We start from the raw sequence: 23520 nt of genomic DNA, 5'->3' as shown, positions 1-23520 counted from the left end.
GTGTGCTTGTGTGTGGGTTCACAAAGATAATGAAGTATTCCACCTAGAAACCAACCTTAGATAATATTCAGACATGAAAGAACACCCTGACACAGCTATTTACTACATTTGTTTATTTATTCAATGAGACATACAAGCTGGCTGAAGTCCTCAAATGAGATATTGAAAAAAAATACACCAGACACAGCAAAGCTATGAACCAAATGGTGAAGAGGAGAGTCATAGGGTAGGGGAGAAATAGTACAATACATTTGTTCACATAGGATAACTATTTTCCCCTGAGGAAAAGTGCTGTACACTTAATTTAAAAAGAACCCAAGTGGCTTTGCAGCGTCAACATGGCTTTGGTTTCCTCAGTGAAGCTCGGGAGCTGTGGTTTGTACATTCATTTTTATGGCAATGAGGTCAGGTAAGGCACTGAGTTCATAGAAAATAACACATTTTCAATCATCCCCTTCCTCACTATAGTTATTTAGTTATAATGATCCATATTACTAAGTTGCATACAAAGAGTTGTTACCATAAATACCATCAGATAATCATAATGAGATGTGTAATCTCAGGCTGTGTTACACTGTCTTTTTGGTGATGTCATATGTGCAATGGAGCATTGCACTAGAATATGCATGTGAATGAGAGAAAATCTCATTTCTATTTACAAAACCTGCCACTGTATAGACCAGAGCTTTTTGATTGAGCGGGAGCTCTGTAACAGATGGTAACAGACATGGCAGGAGAAGAAAACACACAGAATTACAATTATAATCATGAGACTACAATGAGTACATCTGCTAAAAAAAAATAACAGCACAAAACGTCCCTTTTTACTACATGTTCTGCTAAAAAAAAAGTATAAAAAAACACCTAAATACACATTTTTTACATACACAAGTTTGTCCCTGTCCATAAAGTAGTAAAACGTGTTTCAATCACTGGACTGGATACATTCACTGTTCTGTACTGTGTCCACATTTTAAACGCAAAATCAGTCTTTCAGTTTCAGTGTCAAGTGTCATTTAAATGCACTATTTCAGGGTTTTTTTCTATAAAAAAAAAGAAAGAAAAGGCTTAGGGGAAAAGAATCTCTGGATAGAAATCCACACATGCTCACAGACAACTTGGGTGTTGACTGTAGAGAGACAGATAAGGAATAAAAGAGGTAGTTACAGTCTCTACAGTTTGTGAGTGTGTGTGTGTGTGTGTGTGTGTGTGTGTGTGTGTGTGTGTGTGTGCGTGCGTGCGTGCGCATGTGTGTGTGTGCGTCTGTGTGTGAGTGTTTTGAGTGATTGAACGTCCCTGCAGGCCTGTATGTGTGTTAGTGTGTGTGTAATAATAATTCAAGAAATGTTCTGAGGAAATTCTATGTCAATACAAAAGCAATATTATTATCTTTGGTATTTTAGCATAGTTCATAGTTCAACCCCACTATAAGCTTATCACTGTTCTAGTATTCACTCATTAGATGTCTCTGATGTTCTATGACCATTAGACTGTACACACTGTTGTGTACCTAATTACTCTTTCGATATCATTCATAGCTTTTTTGGTTTCAGTAGAAACTGCAAAACTTGTACTATGTATGCATTTTCTTTGTCATGGACTGAGGTATACTACAGAAGTACAAGGTTTACAGAGTCTTTCAAGGACACCTGGGCCATATTAGGATACGTGTGTATGCATGTGTGTGTATGTGCGTGTGTATGTATGCATCTGTGTGTATGCATGTGTGTATGTGTATTTGAGAGCTTTTCTGATCTAAATCCAAATAATTAAAATGAAGAAAAAAACCCTACTAAAAGGGATGACAACTTCAAAGCACACCCAAAGCAAGCGACATCATTATCACATAAACAACGAAACTACTATCTAACTTCAAGTTGTAAAGAGTTTGTTGATCACGGTTTTGAAATTATTTGGCACCAGCAAATAAAATGGTGAGCAAAAATCAGCAACAGCAATAATGGCATTCCAGTCTTTAGAACAGTTGCACTGCACATATGGTGAGATTGCTATAATACATTGATACATATTGATCATATATTGATGTAGTACCTAAAATGTTTCACAATTCAGGCCATAACCTGCACAGCGCAACTGTTGTGAAGACAGACTGGAAAGCAACTATTGGGCTATTGTTGTGTCAGGAAGTTTAGCCGTGCTTTGAGCGCGTTCCCCAACCGAAAAAGCGGTCAATTGACTGGTTTACACTGCGCCAGTGAGTGAGTAGAAAAGTGATTGCTTTGTCAAACCTTCAGCAGAACTGTCTGGAGAACGGCGAGTTGAGTCTAACCGATTTATTAGGTTTGCTCTTTTTCATTTTACTGTCTGAATGTGCGTGACAGTGTCGGTTGCCTGCGGGTCATAGCTACACAGAGCACGGACATTAGATTCAAACAAAATGTATCGCGTCCTGGACTGGTTGTTGTCTTTCTCTTTTGCAATCGTTAACCTACATTTCTAGGATTAGAAACACATGACGGTCAAGTTGATTGTGATTTTAAGAATTCGGACATTGCGATTGTGAGGGTATTTCCATTATCAATATGTTTTCGGGATAAATGATTGCGCTTCCAATTTCATCTTTTTAAGTGTGGTTAACCACAAAAGTCAAAACAATAAGTAATGAGGGGAGACGCCATTAGATTAGTGCACAAAGTAGGCTAGGCACGTGAAATTTGAGGACGTGTAGTCTGGTATTTCACAAACAATTGCAAAACATGTGACTGAAAATCATGCCAATACATGATGGTGAAACATGAACATGGTTTAGATTCCTCAATACAACCTCTACTTAAACCTACGCCTGACATGGTTAAAGCAAGAATGCTATTTTATGACCCCTTGTAGCAGTGAAGTGAGCACTGGCGTACACTGCACTGATTTCAAGGTAAAATATAAGCATGCTCTAAAGCACAGGTGTCGAGGACACAGCTATTACAATTACACAGCTGTCAGGATCAAAACTGTACACACGTCTCAGTTGGGTTTAGACGGCAAACTATGCTAAGCAAGCTGACGCAGCAAGAGTCCCATCGTGTACTTCTTTAAATATCAAAGAAACAAAACATAACTTGATAATGGTATTGCCATTGTTGACTTTGCTGATATTGTGGATATTAGGAAAATTCATCCTAGTTTCCGCAATCACTTGCACTTGCTCTCGGATAACCAACTAAGCTTCTTGGATGCTGTGACCGTTGCTATGGTGTTTGAGGCCGTTGGTCTCTGCGTGGTTGAGAGCCTCCTGCCCGTTTGCCTCCTTGTCCCGGGCCTCCTTCTCATGGATCAGGTTTCTGCGATGGTAAAACAAGTATCCAGGCAACAGGAAACCAGCCAATGAGAAGAGGAGGAGCCCCAGGTCGATCTGATTGAGTGATAGAGATGGTGGGAGGTTAACATAATGAGTATAACAAGTACAAATTGTACACAGGTGATTACGCTTTGTACATTTAACCCCAAGTAAGCAATGGAGCAGAAGGACTAACAGTAGATTGCCCTAACACAACAAATAAACTGGTCTTTACAAGAATTTCATTTCATGTCCAAGGCATGCCCCTCTATCACCGTGCATGTCTCCTCAGTATGAAACTCTGTGTGTGTGTGTGTGTGTGTGTGTCTCACCCAGTAGGGGTCTCCCTTCAGGGGTCCGACCATGACCATGAAGAGGGGTTGCTGCAGCAGGGCGACCACAGCACTGACCATAGACTGGAGCCCCGTCAGAGTCCCAAAGTGATTAGAGGGATACCTGAGAAAGAGAAGTAGGGAAAGAGGGAGAGGGAGAGGGAGAGAGAGAGAGAGAGAGAGAGTAAGCATTTCTCAAGAACGACGATGATGGAGAAGATGAGGTTGACCAGTACAGTAGTAGAACTGTAGTCCAGTTACCGTAGAACTGAGAAGCTGGTGAAGGTAGAAATCAGAGGACTGGCTCATTGTACCATTCCTCATTCATTCCATGCATTACAATGAGCCCATCCTCATGATTTCTACCTCCCTCCACCAGCCTCCCCTGCTTGTAGTAGTCGTAGAGTACTCACACAGCAGCATACAGCCCCCCACAGCAGGAGTGGATGAAGCCTCGGACCATGGTGTGGAGGATGAAGGTTAGGATCTACACAATAGAGAGTCAAAGAGTGTTAATGACTTAGTCCACCTGCTCAAAGTCGAGAGTATTACAACCAATCAGTTCCTGCATGATGATTGTTTTTTGAGAGCCCCAAGCGCGCAACTCCTTGAATTGGTTATGGTTAAGATGTTATCGTTCCTGTGTGTGTGTGTGTGTGTGTGTGTGTGTGTGTACCTGTAGAGGCAGGTTGTCTATGAGACACAGCACTCCAAACAGCAGCAGCAGAATGTTGGTGAGGGTGAACGCTCTCATGGCATTGGTCAATTTTTGGATCTTCTTGTCTCTTTTGGGGCCATTTCGCTGCCTGCGTGGGATTGGACAAGGAAAATGAGAGTGGGCGGGCAAACCTTGCATCACTTGGCTCTGTGTCCTCTTCTATCCTCTACTTTCCATCCACAGTCTTTGTCTTTATTCTCCTTTTCCTTCTCACACTCCTTTTAGACTCTCCCACTCTCTCACATTTCTTAGCCCCATCTGTCTATTTATATTTCAACTAGCCATTCCTTTTTACTCCCAGAGGCTCTCCCTGGTCTCCAGACTACACCAGCCTCCCCTCCTATCACTAAGAAATGGGAAATAAGTCCTTGACTTTATTGTGTACTTATTGTGAACTATCCTTGAAGATTTTTTTTTTGTAGTATGTGTGCTTGGTTTTGAAAATGATCAAATAAACCCAAACTAAACCAAACTAAATCTTCTTGTCCCTTCCTCTGCACCATCCCTTCTTCCTCTCCCCTCCTCTACCCCCTTCTCTGGTCTCTTTCTCTCACTTTTTCTCTGATCCATTGTCCTTCTCCTCCACACACTCTTTCATCTTCCAGTCCATGATGTAGCCAATGAGAGGGCAGGTGAACAGGCAGAGCAGTTGTAGGGTGCCGAAGATGGATGAGTAGAAGCTCACTGAGGAGAGAGGACACACACGGTTACACCCAGTATAGACGCTCAAATCCAATTTCTGTCAAATGCACAAGTTCACGCAATCAAAAATTGGCCATTAGTCAATTCATTAATTTAATTTAAATGTACTTTGTGCAATGAGTGAATACAATTTTAAAATTGAACCCATCACACACACACACAGACACACACACACACACACACACACACACTAAATATACAACACACATACAGACACACACAATACTGACATACACAACATATACTAGAACTACGCCAAGCCACATGTCCACTCACCTTTCTCCGCTGACTCCTTCATCAGCTCTTCAGAGGCTGAAAGACAGAAGAGGACAAATGTTATCATTAATACATGATATCACATTCAAACGGAGGAAGAGGGACTCTCTATAAGGAAGACTGGCGCCATTGAAGGAGTACATTTTCTATTGGCCAATGCCAAATAGTTCCTTCACATTACACCAACTGAGCATGTTGCCAGGCAACCGGTTGTTAGTCCAATAAAAAAATCAATATTGGGTAAACCAGGAAGCTTTATCGAACTTTTTGAAGCTCATTGGCACCACTCTTTATATATACCCCTTTGGGACTAAATATGTCAGTTGGTTGGTTTGTTGGGTCAGTTACTCACGGTCAGTGTCGCCTTGGAGGACGAAGAACTCCACCATCTTGTTCAAGGCGCCCATAAAGAAGATGATGCGCAGCTGAGACATCCCCATGGTAAGCAGACTCCACAGGAAGATAGGTGAGAAGACGGACCTGCGGAAGGTGACAGCGTCTGGGGAGGGGCCAGCTGGGAGCTTCTCAGTGGAGAGCCTCAGGTCTCCATTCTTCAGACTTAAGCTCTCCCCAACCAACTTTGTCAGTGCCTTCTTCTTACTGTCACACAGACAGAGGGAAGAGAGGAGGGAGACCAAACAGAGGGATGGAAAGAGAGAGAGAAAAGGATGATGTTATTAGTAACATGGTCATTGAGCAATGTTTAATCCTCAAAGCTTTGCAATGTTATGATGTTACACTGACTTCGCAGGAGAGCAGTTCTTACAAAGCAGTGGTGTGGCTTTATCATTTCAGTTGTGTTGTGTAGGCGGCATACTGACCTGAGGTCCACCTCGTCTGGCGTGGGGAACGCCTCCTTGGGCCAGTTCAGGAAGCAGTTGAGGAAGACCATGCCTGCAAGCCCCGCCCACACCCACATGATCACCCCGAATGACACGCCTGCATCGTATATTAGCTGGGGGGGGGGAAAGAGAGAGAGGAGGAGAGAGGTGTCATTTCTAATGCACAAATTACATCCAGTGTTATAAAAGTTCCAGTATGTAGATTTCAGCTGTTAAAATAGTGCTATATGGCCATGATAAATTGGAAGCAATCAAGGAATGAAATCACATGATAAAGAATGTTCAGTAAAGAGAGCTGTTTTGGTCCAACTGTGGAAATTCTATGGAATATTTACCATGCATACAACATAACATCTGGGAGATAAACATTAATTATTTTTCTATTAAATATATGAGGTAGTGGTAATAATTTGTGTCCATTTGTGATGGCATCTCAGTTACCTTGACTCCAGGGAAGGTGACAGCAGAGGAGGCATAGGAGCCAATCATCAGAGACATGATGGTGGAGCTCAGACTCCCAAACAAGTTAGGCAGCTGGAGAGAGAGAGTGGGAGAGGGAGAGAGAGATGAAGATCAGAATGAAACACATACTGATAAAGCTGTGTGCCAAAACTGAAATAGGGGGACTATGTATGAACGGTGTTGTCATTTCTAAATGGTGAAACCAATATGTACACAAAATCATATATATACCCTCTCTCATAGTAATTGTTTGATTTGAATACAAATAAAAAAATAGAAAAAACCTTTTGGACTATAGAGCCAAAAGAAGAAAAAATGCTTCCCTGTGCCATTACTTATGCAGGGCACTGTAAGTACATGAGCCAGTCTAGTTTGACTGATGGGGTGCAGTGATTTAATCTCACCAGCAGGGGGCACAAGGGTATTGAGGTAGATAGACAGACGCACAACCCATACTTAATGGGGCAATCTGGGATTGGTACATCCATTTTTGGGCTTTTAATTGAATGATATATAGCCATTGATTATTGAATAATATAACTTATAAATACCAAATGAGCTTAGTTCAACTGTCTTACCCAATCCAAACCCAAAATATATGCTTGTTTTAACAAGGTAATTGCAAACTTGGTAGGTTGTCACCTAGGTGCAGAGTTAGAGTTCAGTAGGGTGACAGCCGCAGGGAAGAAGCTTCCTCTGAACCTGCTGGTTCGGGTGCGGAGAGACCTGTAGCGCCTCCCGGAGGGGAGTGGAGTGAACAGTCTGTGGTTGGGGTGAGAAATGTCCTTGACGATGATGCGTGCCTTACGCAAGCATCGCTTGCCCTGGACAGCCTCAATGGAGGGGAGTGAGGAACCGGTGATGCGTTGGGCAGTTTTCACCACCCTCTGCAGTGCTTTCCGGTCAGAGGCAGAGCAGTTGCCATACCATACTGTGACACAGTTGGTGAGGATGCTCTCGATGGTGCAGCAGTAGAAGTTCACCAGGATCTGAGGAGACAGATGGACCCTTCTTTAGTCTCCTCAGGAAGAAGAGACGCTGGTGAGCCTTCTTGATCAGGGTAGAGGTGTTGAGGGTTGAGGAGGTGTGGTTATGTAGCCTAACAGACTGCGGCCTGTTGGTTAGGAAGTCCAGAATCCAGTTGCAGAGGGATGTATTGATGCCCAGTTCACTGAGTTTGGTGATCAGTTTGCAGGGGATGATGGTGTTGAAAGCTGAACTGAAGTCAATGAACAGCATTCTCACATAGGTGTTGCTATTGTCAAGGTGGGACAGGGCGGAGTGAAGTGCCGTTGAGATGGCATCCTGTACTCCTGTTCTGCCGGTAGGCGAATTGGAAGGGCTCCAGTGTGGGTGGCAAACAGGTCTTGAGTTGAGCTAGGACCAGCCTCTCGAAGCACTTCATGATGATGGGTGTGAGTGCAACTGGGCGGAAGTCATTAAGGCTCGTTGCAGTGGAGTGTTTTGGCACCGGCACGATCGTGATTTTACTGTGGATGTTGAAATGGTTAATTATTTATATTTTTATCAAATAAGAATTTGATGATAATTGATAATCCATTAAGTGTCTATGTTCACCTATTGGTAATTATTGAGCATGGAATGAATAATTGTCCCTCTGAACACTCCCATGTACTGCTCTGTCTATATGGGTGTAAAGTCTGTGTTGGTTGGGGCAGACGCACCAAATTACCAAAATGGTCTTTGTACATGGTAGTGGTGCACAGCGATCTTTAGCAGAAGCAAATTGGAGCCCTCTAGCTTCAAAACATGGCTACAAGTTTAAAACTCATCAGTCCTTGGATCCATAAGTGATTTTTCTCCAACCCCATCCCTTTAGCTCTTTACCAACCAACCTTCTTTGGAACAAGATGAATGACTCCTGAATGACCTCCTTCCTTATAACAAAGAGCTTATTGTGGCTGTTTTGTGAAGGCAGCATGCTTGCAGGGTATTTCCATCCTTCTATGAGACTAAATATGAGAGATTCAATAGGACAATACAAGATAAAGCCCCATGATTCTGGTCAGAACAGAAGTGTACAGTTGTTCACAAGCTAACTGAGGTCTTAAGCTGAGGCTTACTGTATAAGCCTTGCATTCTTTCTATACTAGTCAAATTAAATAAACTGTACTAATCAGAGCTGCCATGCCCATATGTTGCACAAGGGAATGTGCTCCCTCAGATTCGTCCTGTTTTAGATGTTAAATTAATTATTATACTTCAAGGTTTATGCACATGTTTTATCACAATTATTTAGAAAAATATCTGGGAGGTCATATAGAATTGACTAAAATAGCTTTAATTCTTGGGTTATGATATTAAAAGTTATACAAGTGTGACAGTTAAACTCATAAGGCATAAGAGTTCTTAAAGAACCAATGTGTATCATTAATTCAAATTACCATTGAACAGCTAAACAGCTTTGCAGAAAATAGATTTATTTTAGAGATAAAATTAAGCATGGGGATTATGGATCGAGATTGCAGGAAAAAGCTGTTTCAGGTGGTAGAAAAATACAAAATGCTCCAGCTTCCAGAGGGGGGAGAGCCACTCCAGACCACCCCTCCTCTTTCCTCATGCACTTGGTGCCCCCTCTTAAATATTGGGTGCCTGACATCCCTGGTACTAATGTTCTTTTGTCTGCTTGACACTTTTAAAACACCTCATGTGAAAATGATCACCATGAAAGCTGCTTTCAAGCTCTAAACCCATTGCATTAAAGGGAGAGTTCACTATTTTACAGCTGTCAGATGAAAGTAGTCTATGGGCCAGGAGAAACTGTAATCCACGGTTCAGATTTGTTTAAATAGCCACGACTAACTCTCAAGCCAGAGAGTTCATTGAGGTGGTCTGGCCACACATTTGGAGTTTTTTGGAATCCCTATCACTCCCATTGTGTTTTTTGTTACAATGAATTGTGATTTTGGTGTTATGACAACAGATTACTAGGTGAAAGAGAGTGGAAAGCATACATACATTTGACCTAGTTATGATTCATAATAAGTAACTGAAACATTCTGAATGCTGAATCTCAGTTGTGGGAAGTGGGAACTCATGGATCACCATTAACACTCAAGAGAACAGCTTCAGAGTTATACCAGCTACGCAACGTCCATCCCACAGAGTCAGTCCTCGTGAGGACTGAAACGTGACAGATGAGAGAGGGGATGCTGGACCTATTTGTCATGCTCTAACAGGGGAAAGCTGGCACCAGGCTGGGGCTGTAGAGGTCGTGACTGGGGGGGGAGTCTGGTTTGACACAACAGGCTGGCAGGTAAACGGGAAAACTGTTCCAGAACTGCTCTGAGGTTTCACGACCTCCCGACAAACATCCCTAACACCCGTCCTCATTGAGCGATTCTGAGAAGGGAAAAATGTCACGTCAACGTGGGGCCGCACGGATAAACGGGTTGACCAGCGGATGACTATTGGAATGCTGGTGAGAGGGGCCCGCTGAGCACACAGCTCAGGGATGGATCTCTTACAAATGTCAAAGTAAAGTTATTCCAGCCATGTTGAATGTTTGCACCCATGTTTGCCTCCGACTGTAACTGTACAGCCAAGTGATAGGGCGCACCCCCCCATCTGTGTGTGTGGGTGTGTGTGCAGTAGATGTTATTCACACCTGTGCTCTGACAGGAGCCCATAAAGCACACATTTAACGCATGCACTTCAAGCACATGTCTGACGTGCCAGGTTTGTCAGGGTAGGTGGAAAACCATGTGAGATGTGCAGACGGTGTACAGCTGGCATACAGGTATATTGGATGATCAGAACTGCTCAGTCACAAGCAAAATACACTTATGGGTGTGTGTGTGTGTGTGTGTGAGTGAGAGAGGCGAGCGCTGGTGCTCCCCTCAGGAGAGCCTCCCTCAACTCTCAAACCATGAGATACCAATTCCCATCTGTCAATCCTCGACACGCAACCTTAACCATAACTCAATCTCGAAATATCTCTCAGCCAGGCAAAGGTGAGAGTCAGTGAACCGAATGGTTGGAGTTTGTAGGAACTTCCATCTCACGCCAAAGTTACATCGTAACATTCTTTCATTTACCCTCTAAATGTCCCAAGACCAGGCAATCAGCCATCTTATTAACTTAGACGGCCAATCAACTGCCTGTTCTTGGAACATGGTCTTGAATATAGGGGGTCGCGAAAAAGGTTACCCGGGAGGACCATGGTAATGGTTATTTATAACGTACCTACCTATTAATATCTATAGCTTGCATTATTCTTTCACTATTATGATGAACACCAGACAGGCCTCCTGAACCACTAGCCATGCTGAAGTGAACGCTCTCATCAGGACGAAAACACAAGAAATACAACAACACATGTAGTGTTGCCTCTACAACCACTCAAGACAGGGGCTGTTTATGTTATTGTGTGACTTTGCCTTTGAGAGAGAGAGTTTGTGTGGGTGTTTGTGTATGTGTGTGTGTGTGTGTGTGTGTGTGTGTGTGTACAGTATGTACAGTATGTACAGTATGTACAGTATGTACAGCGCCCTGTGTAAGTAATAGGACAGTGAAGCATTTTTTCTTCTTTTGGCTCTATACTCCAAAAATGTGGATTTGAAATCAAACAATTACTATGTGTACATATTTGTTTCACCATTTACACATGACTTTTTATACATAGTCCCCTTATTTAAGGGCACCAAAAGTAATGGAACACACTATTGCGCGGGCATAAGACTGCTGCCAGTGTCTAGTAGTCTAGTATTATTCTAGGCTTTGCATTTGTCTTTGGCGTCTGCTATTGCTGTCAGTCAACATGAGGACCATGTTGAAGTCAATGAAAGTCAAGGGAGCCATTATTAGACTGAAAAATGTGGAAAAAAGCCAAAACTTTGGCTTGCCAAAATCAACAGTTTGGAACATCATTCAAAAGAAAAAAAGCACTGGTGAGCTCAGCATTCACAAACAGGCTGGTAGGGCACTTCAGTACTACTTCGACAGAGGATGACCATATGCTCTCCATAATTAAAAAAACAAAAAACATATTGCCATATCATTCTGTAGAAGGATTTTGGTGGCGCCAGCCTTGATTTCAACGTGTATAACTATTTACAGTTGAATGAGCCTGGCAGACATCCTGAAGAAGTCACACCCTCACCATTTGTCAATTCCTTTGCGATTGTAATGTGTCTGAAGAAATCACACACTCGCGACTCCTTTGTGATTGTAATGTGTCTCACACCTTGTCCTTTGTTGGGAATGATATTTAAAGAGAGGGACAGTGAGATATTCTTTGAGCCAAAAGAAGCTTCACTGTTCCCCGCAGGGCAATGTATGTGTGTGTGTCAAACTATGTGTGTGCATGAAATGAAAGATTCTGTGTGTGTGTGTGTGTGTGTGTGTATCCTTGTGCTGACATCAATTCTAACAACAACAACATTGTGGAACCCGGTCCAAGCTGGTACAGCCCAACCCAAATAGATAGAGAGGGGTCAGAGAGGGACAAATCAGAGAGCATGAATGTGTGTATGCCTCTTTGTGTGTGTGTGTGTGTGTGTGTGTGTGTGTGTGTGTGTGTGTGTGTGTGTGGTAATAATAGAAAAATGCAATGTCATAGAGCAGGGTTGGGGTGGAGAAGGAGCTCATGCTGAATTGTTTATATGCATGCCCCCTGGTTTTACTGTGTGTGTGTGTGTGTGTGTGTGTTTGTGTGTGTATGCATATGTGCCAAACTATGTGGGTGTGCCCCAATGATTTGTTTTTGAATATGTGTGTTTGAGACCAAACTTTGTGTGAGGGTGAGCTTATGTCTTTTGGTTGAATGTTTGGGATGGGTTTGTGAAATATAGCTAGACACAGAGAAGGGTGCTTTACTGTTCTATCTCCACAGCCGGGCGACAGCCAGGAGGGACATCACGTCACAAAGGTGAAAGTAGAGGGGTCATAGGACAACGCTGCAGACATGGGAGCCCTTTATCAATTATTAGAAAATTAATTCCTGCCGTCCCCTCCTCTGTCCTCCACTCCTTCTCTTCTCAAATAGCACTGGAGAACATCTAAGGGAAGGAATCTAGGTCTTCTCCTCCAATGCGTTTTGAATGGGAGCGAGTGGAGGATGAAATAGACATGAGGAATTGAGTTTCTAACAATTGAGAATAAGGGCCCCAAATGGGGTTATTAGTGACTTCCTGACTAAACCCTGACCTTTAACCCTCTCTGGGTTCGCTTTGTTTACACAAATAATACTGTAACACACGAGAGAACTCATATTCTGTATTTGTTTGGCCATTTCTCCTCCTGGCGGATATCATAAAGATAGAGGGGGGAGATGCAAGAGGGGGATGGAGGAGAGAAAGAGCGGAGAAGGAAGAGCGAGGGAGACATAGAAGGAAGAGAGGAGATAGAGAAAGAGGGGGAACAGAGAAGTGAGAGAGAGAGATGAAGGAACAGAGGAGGTAGAGTGAAGAGTGGGGGTGGGGTAGTAGGGTGCAGAGTGCCCTTGTGTGTTTTGTGTAGAGGTGGGTGGGCGGAGCTGAGGGAAAGGGTGTGCAGTCAGTCAGAACTTCTGATTGGTGCAAACACAAGTGACACAATTCCTATCATGTGCAACTCAGGAGCTTACATTCCACATACATACGTCACTCACCCAGCCCACACACACAGTTCACATCCATTACCATGTAAAGACACACTCCCACACCTGTCAAAGACTAAAATACAAGCATACAGGCAATAATAAACACACACGCGATGACCCAAATGACGTGCAAGCATCACACGCTTCCACAAAGTTGAACAAATGCCTGGCAAACACAACACTCTGTCCTCTCAGCTGGCTGACGCTGGCCCAGGCCAACCCTGTGTGGCTCAACAATCAATAACCTGTCGACTGTTTGTTTGTAAACAGAAACAAACCTTTCTACCGTAAACGTCACAGAATAGTGAAAAGAACATAACATATGACGACGGTTTGTTGATTTTGGAGTGATATGGAGAGACTATTTCCGCTACTACAGGGTTGAGCAACTCTGGTCCTCTGGGCCAGTTTACACTGGTTGTAGCTCTGAGCCAGAGGACTCACTCATTTTATCAATACATGAACTGATCAATTAAGTCCCAAAGGAGGAATTACGACCAGTAAGGACTGTGGCTGTTGAGGACTTGACTTAATTCTTCTGTCTGTCTGTCTGTCTGGGTGTCCGTCTCTCTCTCTCTCTGTCTATCTATCCGTCTGTTTGTCTCTGTCACCCTCATTCCGTCTCTCACCGTCAGGGAGGTGAAGGTCAGGCAGATTCCTCCGAAGCCGTTGAAGGACAGAGCGAGGAAGATGAGCGCGGAGAGGGCTGAAGAGAGGGATGGAAAGAGACAAAGGAGTTCAATATTTGACAAGGTGTGTAAAGTGCATGTGATTCCGTGTGTGGTATTCGTGTGTGTGTGTGTGTATTTGTGTGTGTGTGTGTGTGTGTGTGTTTGTGTGTTTCACTCACTTGCAGGGTCGTAGGCTGACAATGACATCATGGCACAGGAAAGACCAAAACATGCACTGCAGAGAGAGAGGGGCAAGAGAAACACACAGGAAGAGATTAGTGAGGTGTTTTATTCAAACGTATTCTCTGAATTCAAACGTATTCTCTGATTCTGTCATGCCCTCCACTTCCACCTAGTCTGTGCCAGTGTCTCCCTCTCTCCTGTCTGTGTGTGTTGTGTGTGGGCGTGACCAGGCTCCGGTTCTCGTTTCAGATCATCATCTCCACCTGCTCAATCGACACATCTGCCGTCCATCAACACATCACGTGCTGTATTTAAACCCCGGCTTCCCGTTGACTCATCGGCAGATCCTTGTTTAGTGTTTCAACGTGTTTGTCTAGAAATACTTAGGCTTCATGCGTATACACTGTTTTTGATCTTCTTTCCTTTATCCTCCAGAAACCCTACCCGGTTACCCACCTGTATACCTGTCAGTCTGCCTGGCCGCACTACCCATCTGCCCTGCCTGCCTAGTCTACCTGCCCTGCCTGCCCTATGTGCCTGCCTGCCCCTTCTACCTGCCCAACCCCGTTTGCCATTCCCCCCGCTTGTCCCATTCCCTGCTGGTTCCTTATTAAATACCTTATTATTTTATATTTGTGTCCTGACTCTGTGCCCGCGCTTGGGTTCATTAGATCTGACCATAACAGATTCTCTGTACTGTTGCTGCTCAAGAAAGGGGGACCGTTTGTGGTTGAACTGCCTGCATGTGTGGCCTCTGATAAATGTGGCCTCTGTCAGCTTACCATTCCTCACCTCACCATCAGTGCTGCTATCAATCATCTATTCTTGCCTATGCCCATCTCATTTCCCTTTATCTCTCTCTATTTCTCAACCTGTCTTTACCTGAGAAAAATACAATGAGACAGACATTCTCAAGTCCCTGTTTCGCGCCCAACTCACACGCCTATTACAACTCACACGCCTTTCCTAACCCTAACCCTTTTTAGGAATGTGATATTTCCTGCTTTATGAGTGTCAAATCAGGTGGCTCTCTTTGAAAAGATCCTCTGAATTCCTCTTCACCGGAAATTATCTTGGTTGATTGAAGCTATTGTCTTTTTCTGTCTTTTTAAAATCGGCATATCCTCTTACAAGAAGAAAGACACCCGAGTACATTCTCTATATTCCTCTTCCTCTTTCACTGCCTGTGCACAATCTAGTACCAGCAGATCCACGTCTCTCCCAGTGTAGTCCCTCAACAGTGCCTTCAGTAAGTCTTCATCTCCCTGGACTTTCCACATTTTGTTATTTTACAACTTGACTTTAAAATAGACACCCCATAATGTCAAAGTGAAAAATATTTTTTTAGAAATGTTTACAAATTAGTTAAAAATGAAAAGCTGAAATGTCTTGAGTCAATAAGTATTCACCCCCTTTTTTATGACACTCTTAAAATGAGCTAAAATGCAAAAATGTCACTCAATAAATTGAATTGAGTCCATGGAAAATAACTGAGTGCAAGGATAATAGTTCATGGGATTTCGGAATGAATATCTTTGTTTTTATAGGGTCTCTGAATCAATTCCTACACACAGTGTGGATCAGGTTGTCATTACAAACTGCGACCCTGAGGCCTGAGGAGGCTTACAAAAATTTACAAAGTTGAATGGTGGAGAGGAAAAAGCACAGTCGATGGGACAACATCATCCCAGTCACTCCACAAAATTGGTATATAACTGAGTGGCCAAAAATAATCCCTTAATGAAAAATCCAGCACATGCAATGCAGTTTCCGCACCATTCCTCATGTGAAGAATAGTGGCAGCTGCATCAAGTTATGGGTATGCTTGTCACCGGCTGGGACCGGGGAGTTTGTCAGGATCAAGAGAAAATTTATGACATTTGCTGAGTTGGTAGTGACAGCCTAATCCACACAGTGTGTAATTGATTCCTATGGGAATCAGACCATATAAAACAAAGCTATTAATTCCAAAATCACATGAACTATAATCCTTGCACTCAGATGAACTAAATGACTAACTAATAGTATCAGTAGCTGTGCAGTGTCAGATGCATCTGTGCTTTCATCGCAGGCTAATGAAAAATAATCAAAAGTCACTCCCCTGTCCCCCAATTGTCTCTGAATATCTGATGATATGCCCTCTATTCTCCGTGCCACAGTGTTACGAGCCAGGCAAACATTAGCAAATTCTTGCTTCTTCTCGGGGCAAATGTTCTCCACCATTTTCATGACACAGTCTTTGATAAACGTACCCTCTGTGAAAGGTTTGCCATATTTGGCGATTAACATGGCCACTTCGTAGCTTGCTTTGGTGACGTTTTCATTTGACTCACAGGCCCGCGTGAAGAGTCGCTGTTGTGAGGCCAAAGCAGCTTGGAGTTGCTTCACTTTTTCAGCGCGCTCACTCCCTGTTAGCTTGTCATATGCGTTAGCATGTTTTGTCTGGTAGTGTCCCTTTAGATTGAATTCCTTAAACATGGTAACAGCCTCTTGACAATTTAGACAAACACAATTGCAGAAACTAGCGAGAAGTGTTCACAGCAAGGTCACAGAGCCATATAGAGTTTAGAGTTCACCATGCCGTGAAAGGAGAAATTGCATTCTAACCCCTAACCTCTAACCCTAACCCTAACCCTTTTATAACTTATTTATTCTGTTTGACAGTCACAACAAAATGTGGAAAAGTCCAAAGGGGAGTGAATACTTAAGTCACTGTACTGTATATCTTGGCCTTTCCGGTGGTATAGTGGTTAGAATTGGTTCACAGTTAGGCTTGATACTTTGCATTCCCTTGAATTGCTTCGAGCACAACTTCTGAAAACGTTTCATGAGAGAGCGCTTGTCAAGTTGGATAGGTATCTCCCTCCTGCCATTACCTGCCGATGAGTCGGAGCGGGCGCGGCCCATACTTGTCCATGAGGATGCCCAAGGGCAGGGTGGCAGCGCTGAGGAGGAAGGATCCGATGGTGAAGCCCAGGTTGAGCATCTCCTCCTGGTCCACACAACTCGGCCACCCCCCGGACTCCCAGGAGCTCAGGTTGCTCGCCGCCGCCACCGCTGAGTTGTTCTCTACCATGTAGGAGGGGGAGAGGGGAGGGAGAGAGGGGAGGGAGAGAGAGAGAGGAGGGTGAGAGAGATGAGAGGGAGAGGGCAGGGAGAGATGGGATGGAGAGGGGAGGGGGAGAGATGGGAGGGAGAGAGAGGGGAGGGAGAGAGATGGGAGGGAGAGAGGGTAGGGAGAGAGGGGAGGAAGAGAGGGGAGGGTGAGAGGGGGGAGGGAGAGGGGGGTCGTATAGGAGAGGGGGAGAGGGGCGGGTGGGGGGAGGTGGGGAAAAGCGGTGGAGGTTGGATAGGAGGAGGGGCAGAAAGAAAGTGATGAGCCACAATCTATCACTGATAACAGTGTCATGCCTTATGTGTATGGTCTGTGTTGTAAATGAGCATACACGCTTGAGAGAGAGCATGATGTTTGTTGTGTGTGTCTGGGTATTCACTGTGAGTCTGCCTGAGTGTGGGTGCATTCATGTGCGTCTTCTTCTGCTAGTGTGTGTGTGTGTGTGTGTGTGTGTGTGTGTGTGTGTGTGTGTGTGTGTGTGCGTGGCCTACCTAAGCACAGGTGTGAGTAGAAGCCCTCCCTCTTCAGCATGATGAGCAGGGAGCCCCAGCCCAGCAGCACGGCAGAACACAGCAGGTTCTCTATGACCGCCGACACAGCCATCCACCAGCGCCTCCTGTAGGCCTGGAGGAGTGAGGGCGCCATCGCTGCTCTGAGAGGGAGAGGGGAGAGCAAGAGGGGAATGGGAGGAGAGGGTAATGGGAGGAGAGAGGGATGGGGAGGAGAGAAGGATTAATCAATGTAAGTGAACAATGGTAGCATTGAACAGAACAGCCTATTTTCATGGCTCTTTGATGGGGGGGAGGGGAAGTGGTTGAAATGAGTGAGCAACTCACATGAATCAGCAGAAAAAGGTAATGTGACCTACAGTACATGTGTCCTGTATGATCATATGTTCCGTTGCCCTCTTTCAGTAAACAGCACTTCTCATGAAGTTGCACACACGCACGCACGCACGCACACACTCTCGAAGACCACATACTATGCGACAGGTCAGCTCAATCTGACATGACCCACAGCTGACATCAAAAAGTCTGGTCATGACCACCTTGACACACACACACACACACACACACACACACACACGCATAAGCACACACACACACACAAATACAACTTTATTCACTGCATAAACAGTAGTGAAAACCCAGCAGTCAAACAAATCCAGATAGTCATCACATTTGATCGATAACAAATGTGAAAAAAGAGAGAATATTGCCTAAGAGGGAGAGAAAGAGAGACCAGAGAGAAAAAAGGGAGAAGGAGCAGAGAAAAGGGAGGAGGGTGTCTCAGTCAGTCAGTTGACTTGAATTAAGTGGAGGAGGGTCACTCGGTGAAGTCACGGACATCAACAGGGAAACCATTCATGGCGCTTTTTACCACTAGAGACTGGGTCCCACTACAGGTTTTATCGCATTTTCATGCTTTTGTGACACAAGTAGCAGTCCCACAGACTAGCCTAACCAAACAATGAGAGGGTGCAGTACAAATCACACGACACACGCCTATACACACTCACTGAACACTTTATTAGGAACACTGTACTAATACTGGGTGGGGCCTCCCTTTGCTCTCAAAACAGCTTCAATTCTTCGTGGCATTGGCATTCGTGTCATCTGGTCCATGACGACATGATTGCATCACGCAGTTCCTGCAGATTTTTGAGGTACACTTTCAAGCTGTGAATCTCCCGTTCTACCACATCCCAAAGGTGTTCTATTGGATTTCGATCCGGTGACTGGGAAGGCCACTGAAGAACACTGAACTCATTGTCATGTTCAAGAAACCATTTCAAGACGACGTTTGTTGTCGACATGGTGCATTATCATGCTGGAAGTAGCCATTATGAGATGGGTAAATTGTGGCCATGAAGGGATGCACATGGTCAGCAACAATACTCAAATAGGCTGTGGCATTTAAGCGATGATTGATTGGTATTAACGGGCCCAAAGTGTGCCAAGAAAACATTCCCCACACCATTACACCGCCTCCACCATGAGAAGGTGTACAGGTGTCACCCCCAAAGGCTGCCCAAGTCCCAAAAATCGCCATGTCATGGTAGAACCTTGGAACCAAGGGCCTGGGGCTATTTTTTGGGGTCATTCTCTGAGATGAAAACACAAAAGTCTGAGGCTTTGGACCAAGCACTGAGCCAAGCACTGTGACAGTGGAAAAGTGGCATCAACATTCTTTATGAGGGGGTTGTGTGTGTGTGTGTGTGTGTGTGTGTGTGTGTTAGAAGGACAGACACAGAACATGTGTTTCAGAGTGAGAGAGGGGTAACAGAGAAAATAATTTGGCCCGAGAGAGTGTGAGTGTGTGTGAGAGAGAGAGAGAGAGAGAGTGTGTGTGTGCACACGTGTGTAATGTGATTAGACACAGCTCAGTGCACTCCTTTGTGCTCAAAGAAGGTATCATAGAGGGGGGTTATTTTGTAACTGACACCCTATGCTGTACTCATATTCACACACACAACTCTCTTTACCCTCTTAACAATGAACAGTTCTACCAGCACTTATCCACTTACATCTATAAATTATGTTTAATAAACAACAAATTCATTATCTTTTGTAGACTGTTAATATGTTCTCAAATGCATTGTTTTACTCACAGTTTTATATTGTATTCTTTATTTTAGGTAACTTTACATTCAGGGACAATAATATTCTCCAAAATAAGTCTCCAAAACCACAACAGCATGCACTTCAGCTAAGTATAGGACCTACTGTCACATGAATTGACTTCCAAAGACTTACAGACACGCTCACACACACACATACACACGCACACAAACGCTGCTTACACAAACACAGAGAGGAGCCAGGCTTGGCAAAGCTCATCTCAGTACTATGTAACAACATCAAAGTGTTGTCTTGCTTAGATAGCACTGAGATGAGCTTTGCCAAGCCTTGCTCCTCTCTGTGTTTGTGTATGCAGCGTGCATGCGTGTGTGTGTGTACTGTAACAGTGAGTGAGTTAAAATGAGGCCATATGGTATGTAGTGACCTGTATGGGTCAGTCGTGTTAACATGAGCATGTGGAATGATAAAATCATGTCACAAGCCCGAACTGAGCTGCACATCCTCTGCCTATCACCCACAGTCTGTCTTTGTAAAACTTTCCCACCTATTTGTTCATATGCTGTTATCACTCCTTCACCTTAAGTGACCTTTTTGATAGTGAGGGGAAAGTAAACAACATGCCTGATGAAGAATTATTCTAACATTGACCAAATTTAACAACAAATGCCGGTGTTTTTCTTGTTGGCAGACTGCTGACAAAGAACTAACAGACAAGAGTGAGAGACTGAACTCAACACTACTATGAAAGAGAGGCAGACACACAAGTGAATGCTTCATTAGCACTGCACTGGCAGAAGGGATGAACACAGAACAGATGTTTGCAAACAAGTGGGAGCCTGAAGAAACAGGTCATTTACAGTTAACAAGCAGCTGTGAGCCCGTCATAACACTGTGAAGGGTCTGCCTCTACGGTATGTTTGTATGAATGAGAGAGAGCAAGCGTGGAAGACACCTTTGTTATTTCCTGAAGTACCTGTATTGCAAACTACACCAATCTGGCTGATGCAACATGCTTTCACAAACTCCTACTCAGCATTTTCTCACAGTAATTAATCCATTGTGGTGTGCATTTCGAGTATGGTAATATTATAAAGCGTTATGACTTTGTTATAACAACCAATCCTATGTGTTATTATAAGCGATTACACATCATTATGGCCCATCACCTGGTGTTTCCTTTTGGCGCTCTTGTTGCTCTCCTCTCCTTTGGGATGTTTCTGACCTTGACCACTTGTGTTTATCAACTTCTAAAAAACGGACAAGACGTCGTGCAAACTCTTTATTCTCTCAAGTTCTCAATAAATAAACGACGCACCACGGGACTTATTCCCCAGAGTCTAAAAAACGTAAACGGCCGAAGCCGCCTGGTCAGAGGCTCACTCACAGCTGTCTCTCTGCGGGCATGACCTTAAACTAGTTTCTGGTTTCCATCACCGTTCGGTTGCAGTTGGGACTTTGCTATGTTTGGATAGGATGTGAAGTTTACCCTGCTGACTAAACGAGTCCTCACATTTCCGACATTACAATATGGGTACATCCTTTTTATTGTGCACAATGAATAAACACACAAGATATGTGTGGATAGATTATTTACTTTATTCTTAAACATCTCCATCAGACAGTGCCATGTAGTGTGTGCTTTAATGCCCCTACCCCCACCCCATCACACACACACACACACACACACACACACACACAGACAGACACACAGACACACACACACACACACACACACACACACACACACACAGACACACACACACACACACACACACACACACACACACACACACACAAAAGACTGAAGTGGAGCGCCAGCGTACTCGAGTAACCGGATTAGGTAACTCACTTCCGAAATAGGTAAATTAGCTCTTAGCTAGGAAGTAAATTGGCCAACTAAACTTTATATGACTGCTTCAGTTCAGTCATTTCAATGACAGAGCAACGGATTATGAGAGCTCTCGCTACCTCTCCAGTAATAACACATGGATAACATGTAATAACGCATGAATGTAGATCAGGTACGTCCGAAAATAAAAGAGCACTACAATCATAGTATGGCTAAAACAGACAGAAATAGAGGTCTCGTGCCACGTGTGTGTGAAGCGAGGCCGATGCTTGCCATTGTCAGGTGACTCAAATCACTTGTACCGATTTAGACCCATTTAAACCACAATATGTTAATGTGTGTAATAAACAAAACAACTTTACTTACTTTAGCCTTTTGTCTTTCCAGGAATAAGTTAGAAAACGTGGAGGGAAGGTTTCTCGTTTAGCTGTTCACCTAAAAACTCGTACCTATGAGCTGTTTAAATGGTATGTTATTTCTTCTCTTCCCGTAGTAGTAAATTAAACGTGTTGAATAAAATAAAGTTTTTCTCTTCATCAAGACTGTACCGCGTTCTTCACTACTCTTTACTGACACGACATAATATATAGTATTAAGTTGACTCCCTCTCTTTATTCGTAACCCCTCCCTCTCACCAAATTTAACTGACTCTTGACTTCCCCCCACAGCCACCAGGTCCGCCTCCCTTGCTCCGTCTTGGGCTTGACTTTTTCGCTTTACTTTGTCTACTGAACTTCACTCGAGTTACTCAACTGCTTGGAAGTGCCTAATGTGTTGGAAAAGCGAGGATGAGAAATACTGTTATTTTCTTGAAACTACAATTTTCTTTCCATGTATTAGTCTATAATAAAGAAGTCGGCAAACACGGCTGAGATGTGTATGACGTGCCTAGATAAAGAACTGCTTTAATATGATTAACATTTTAATTCATTATATTGTAATTAACAATTGCCAATGCATAAAGTTAAGTCCCTGACCGCCTTGCGCGTCTGTCCTATTTCTGATGGGAGGCACGAGTCTGATTTGTGTATTTCTTTCTTCATTGAGGTGCTCATACGCTCCTTGAATTAGGGTGACACTTACCGGCCTGAAATAGTACTGCTACAACCGCCTAGGTTGTGAGGGAAAAGTGCGGCATGTCAACAGACAGATTAAAGATGATTTTGGATGAGTAGACCTACCCCTCGTTTTTCTTTGGAAGATAATTATCTGTTTGCGGTCATGGGAGTTAAACACAACAGTACAGGGTTTTGAGTAAGATGAGGGGGGTATTACACATATATGATAGTTTCATTCATCTGCCCAGTACAATTTTGGTTTAATGTATGGGTATCCAAACAAACACAACTTGCATTTCGCGAAAATGAATGTCGATGGATGGAACTGGTCCTGATTGGAACTGTACATACCTCTCCATTAACTGTGCGTACCAAATGCAAAACGGTACTTGCTCTGTTTATTTAAAGACTTCTTTCTGCACTTTATCATCATTCTCTGCCTGTGTCTCTACCTGCCTCTTGTATAATGCATTTCCACCTCTCAATGTATCAGTCTTGCTTGTCCATCTTTCCATTAGATAATGAAACAGATCAATCCAGCTGGAAATTGAAAACGTTAAATTAGCGATAGTGTTATTTAGCGATAGTGTTGATGTAAGGCGGGTGTTTTCACAATGAACACACATATAGGGCAACTGCTACATTTGAACTATACGAGTTATATAGACAACACAGTGATATCAGACAAGCTGGCCCGGGAATACATTTGCCTGAACCGCCTCGTTGATAGCCTACAATGCTTCACTATTGTCCGAGCCGCCTCGTTTATAGCTTATAATAATTAATATTCGCAGAATGTTTCCCTTCCCTAGTGAATAATGCAGACAGGCAAAGTGATCT

At 43.7% G+C, this 23520-nt stretch overlaps 1 protein-coding gene across 1 annotated transcript; it reads right to left on the bottom strand.

Annotated features, from left to right (window-relative positions):
• Window positions 1-104: 104 nt before the first annotated feature.
• Window positions 105-22130, bottom strand: slc43a1a (solute carrier family 43 member 1a). The gene is made up of 14 exons (XM_083686491.1): window positions 21989-22130; window positions 17683-17843; window positions 16953-17145; window positions 14073-14128; window positions 13852-13928; window positions 6601-6693; window positions 6139-6272; window positions 5670-5917; window positions 5318-5353; window positions 4894-5023; window positions 4298-4427; window positions 4035-4108; window positions 3622-3745; window positions 105-3364 (listed from the first exon to the last, which is right to left on the bottom strand). The coding sequence occupies exons 2-14, from the start codon at window positions 17834-17836 to the stop codon at window positions 3173-3175; spliced, it is 1641 nt and encodes a 546-aa protein (XP_083542617.1). The 5' UTR covers window positions 17837-17843; window positions 21989-22130; the 3' UTR covers window positions 105-3172.
• Window positions 22131-23520: the final 1390 nt, after the last annotated feature.

Source organism: Argentina silus (assembly GCF_951799395.1).
Source record: "Argentina silus genome assembly, chromosome: 15".
NCBI classification, from domain to species: Eukaryota; Metazoa; Chordata; class Actinopteri; order Argentiniformes; family Argentinidae; genus Argentina; species Argentina silus.
This window is presented reverse-complemented; position numbering and strand designations above follow the sequence as displayed.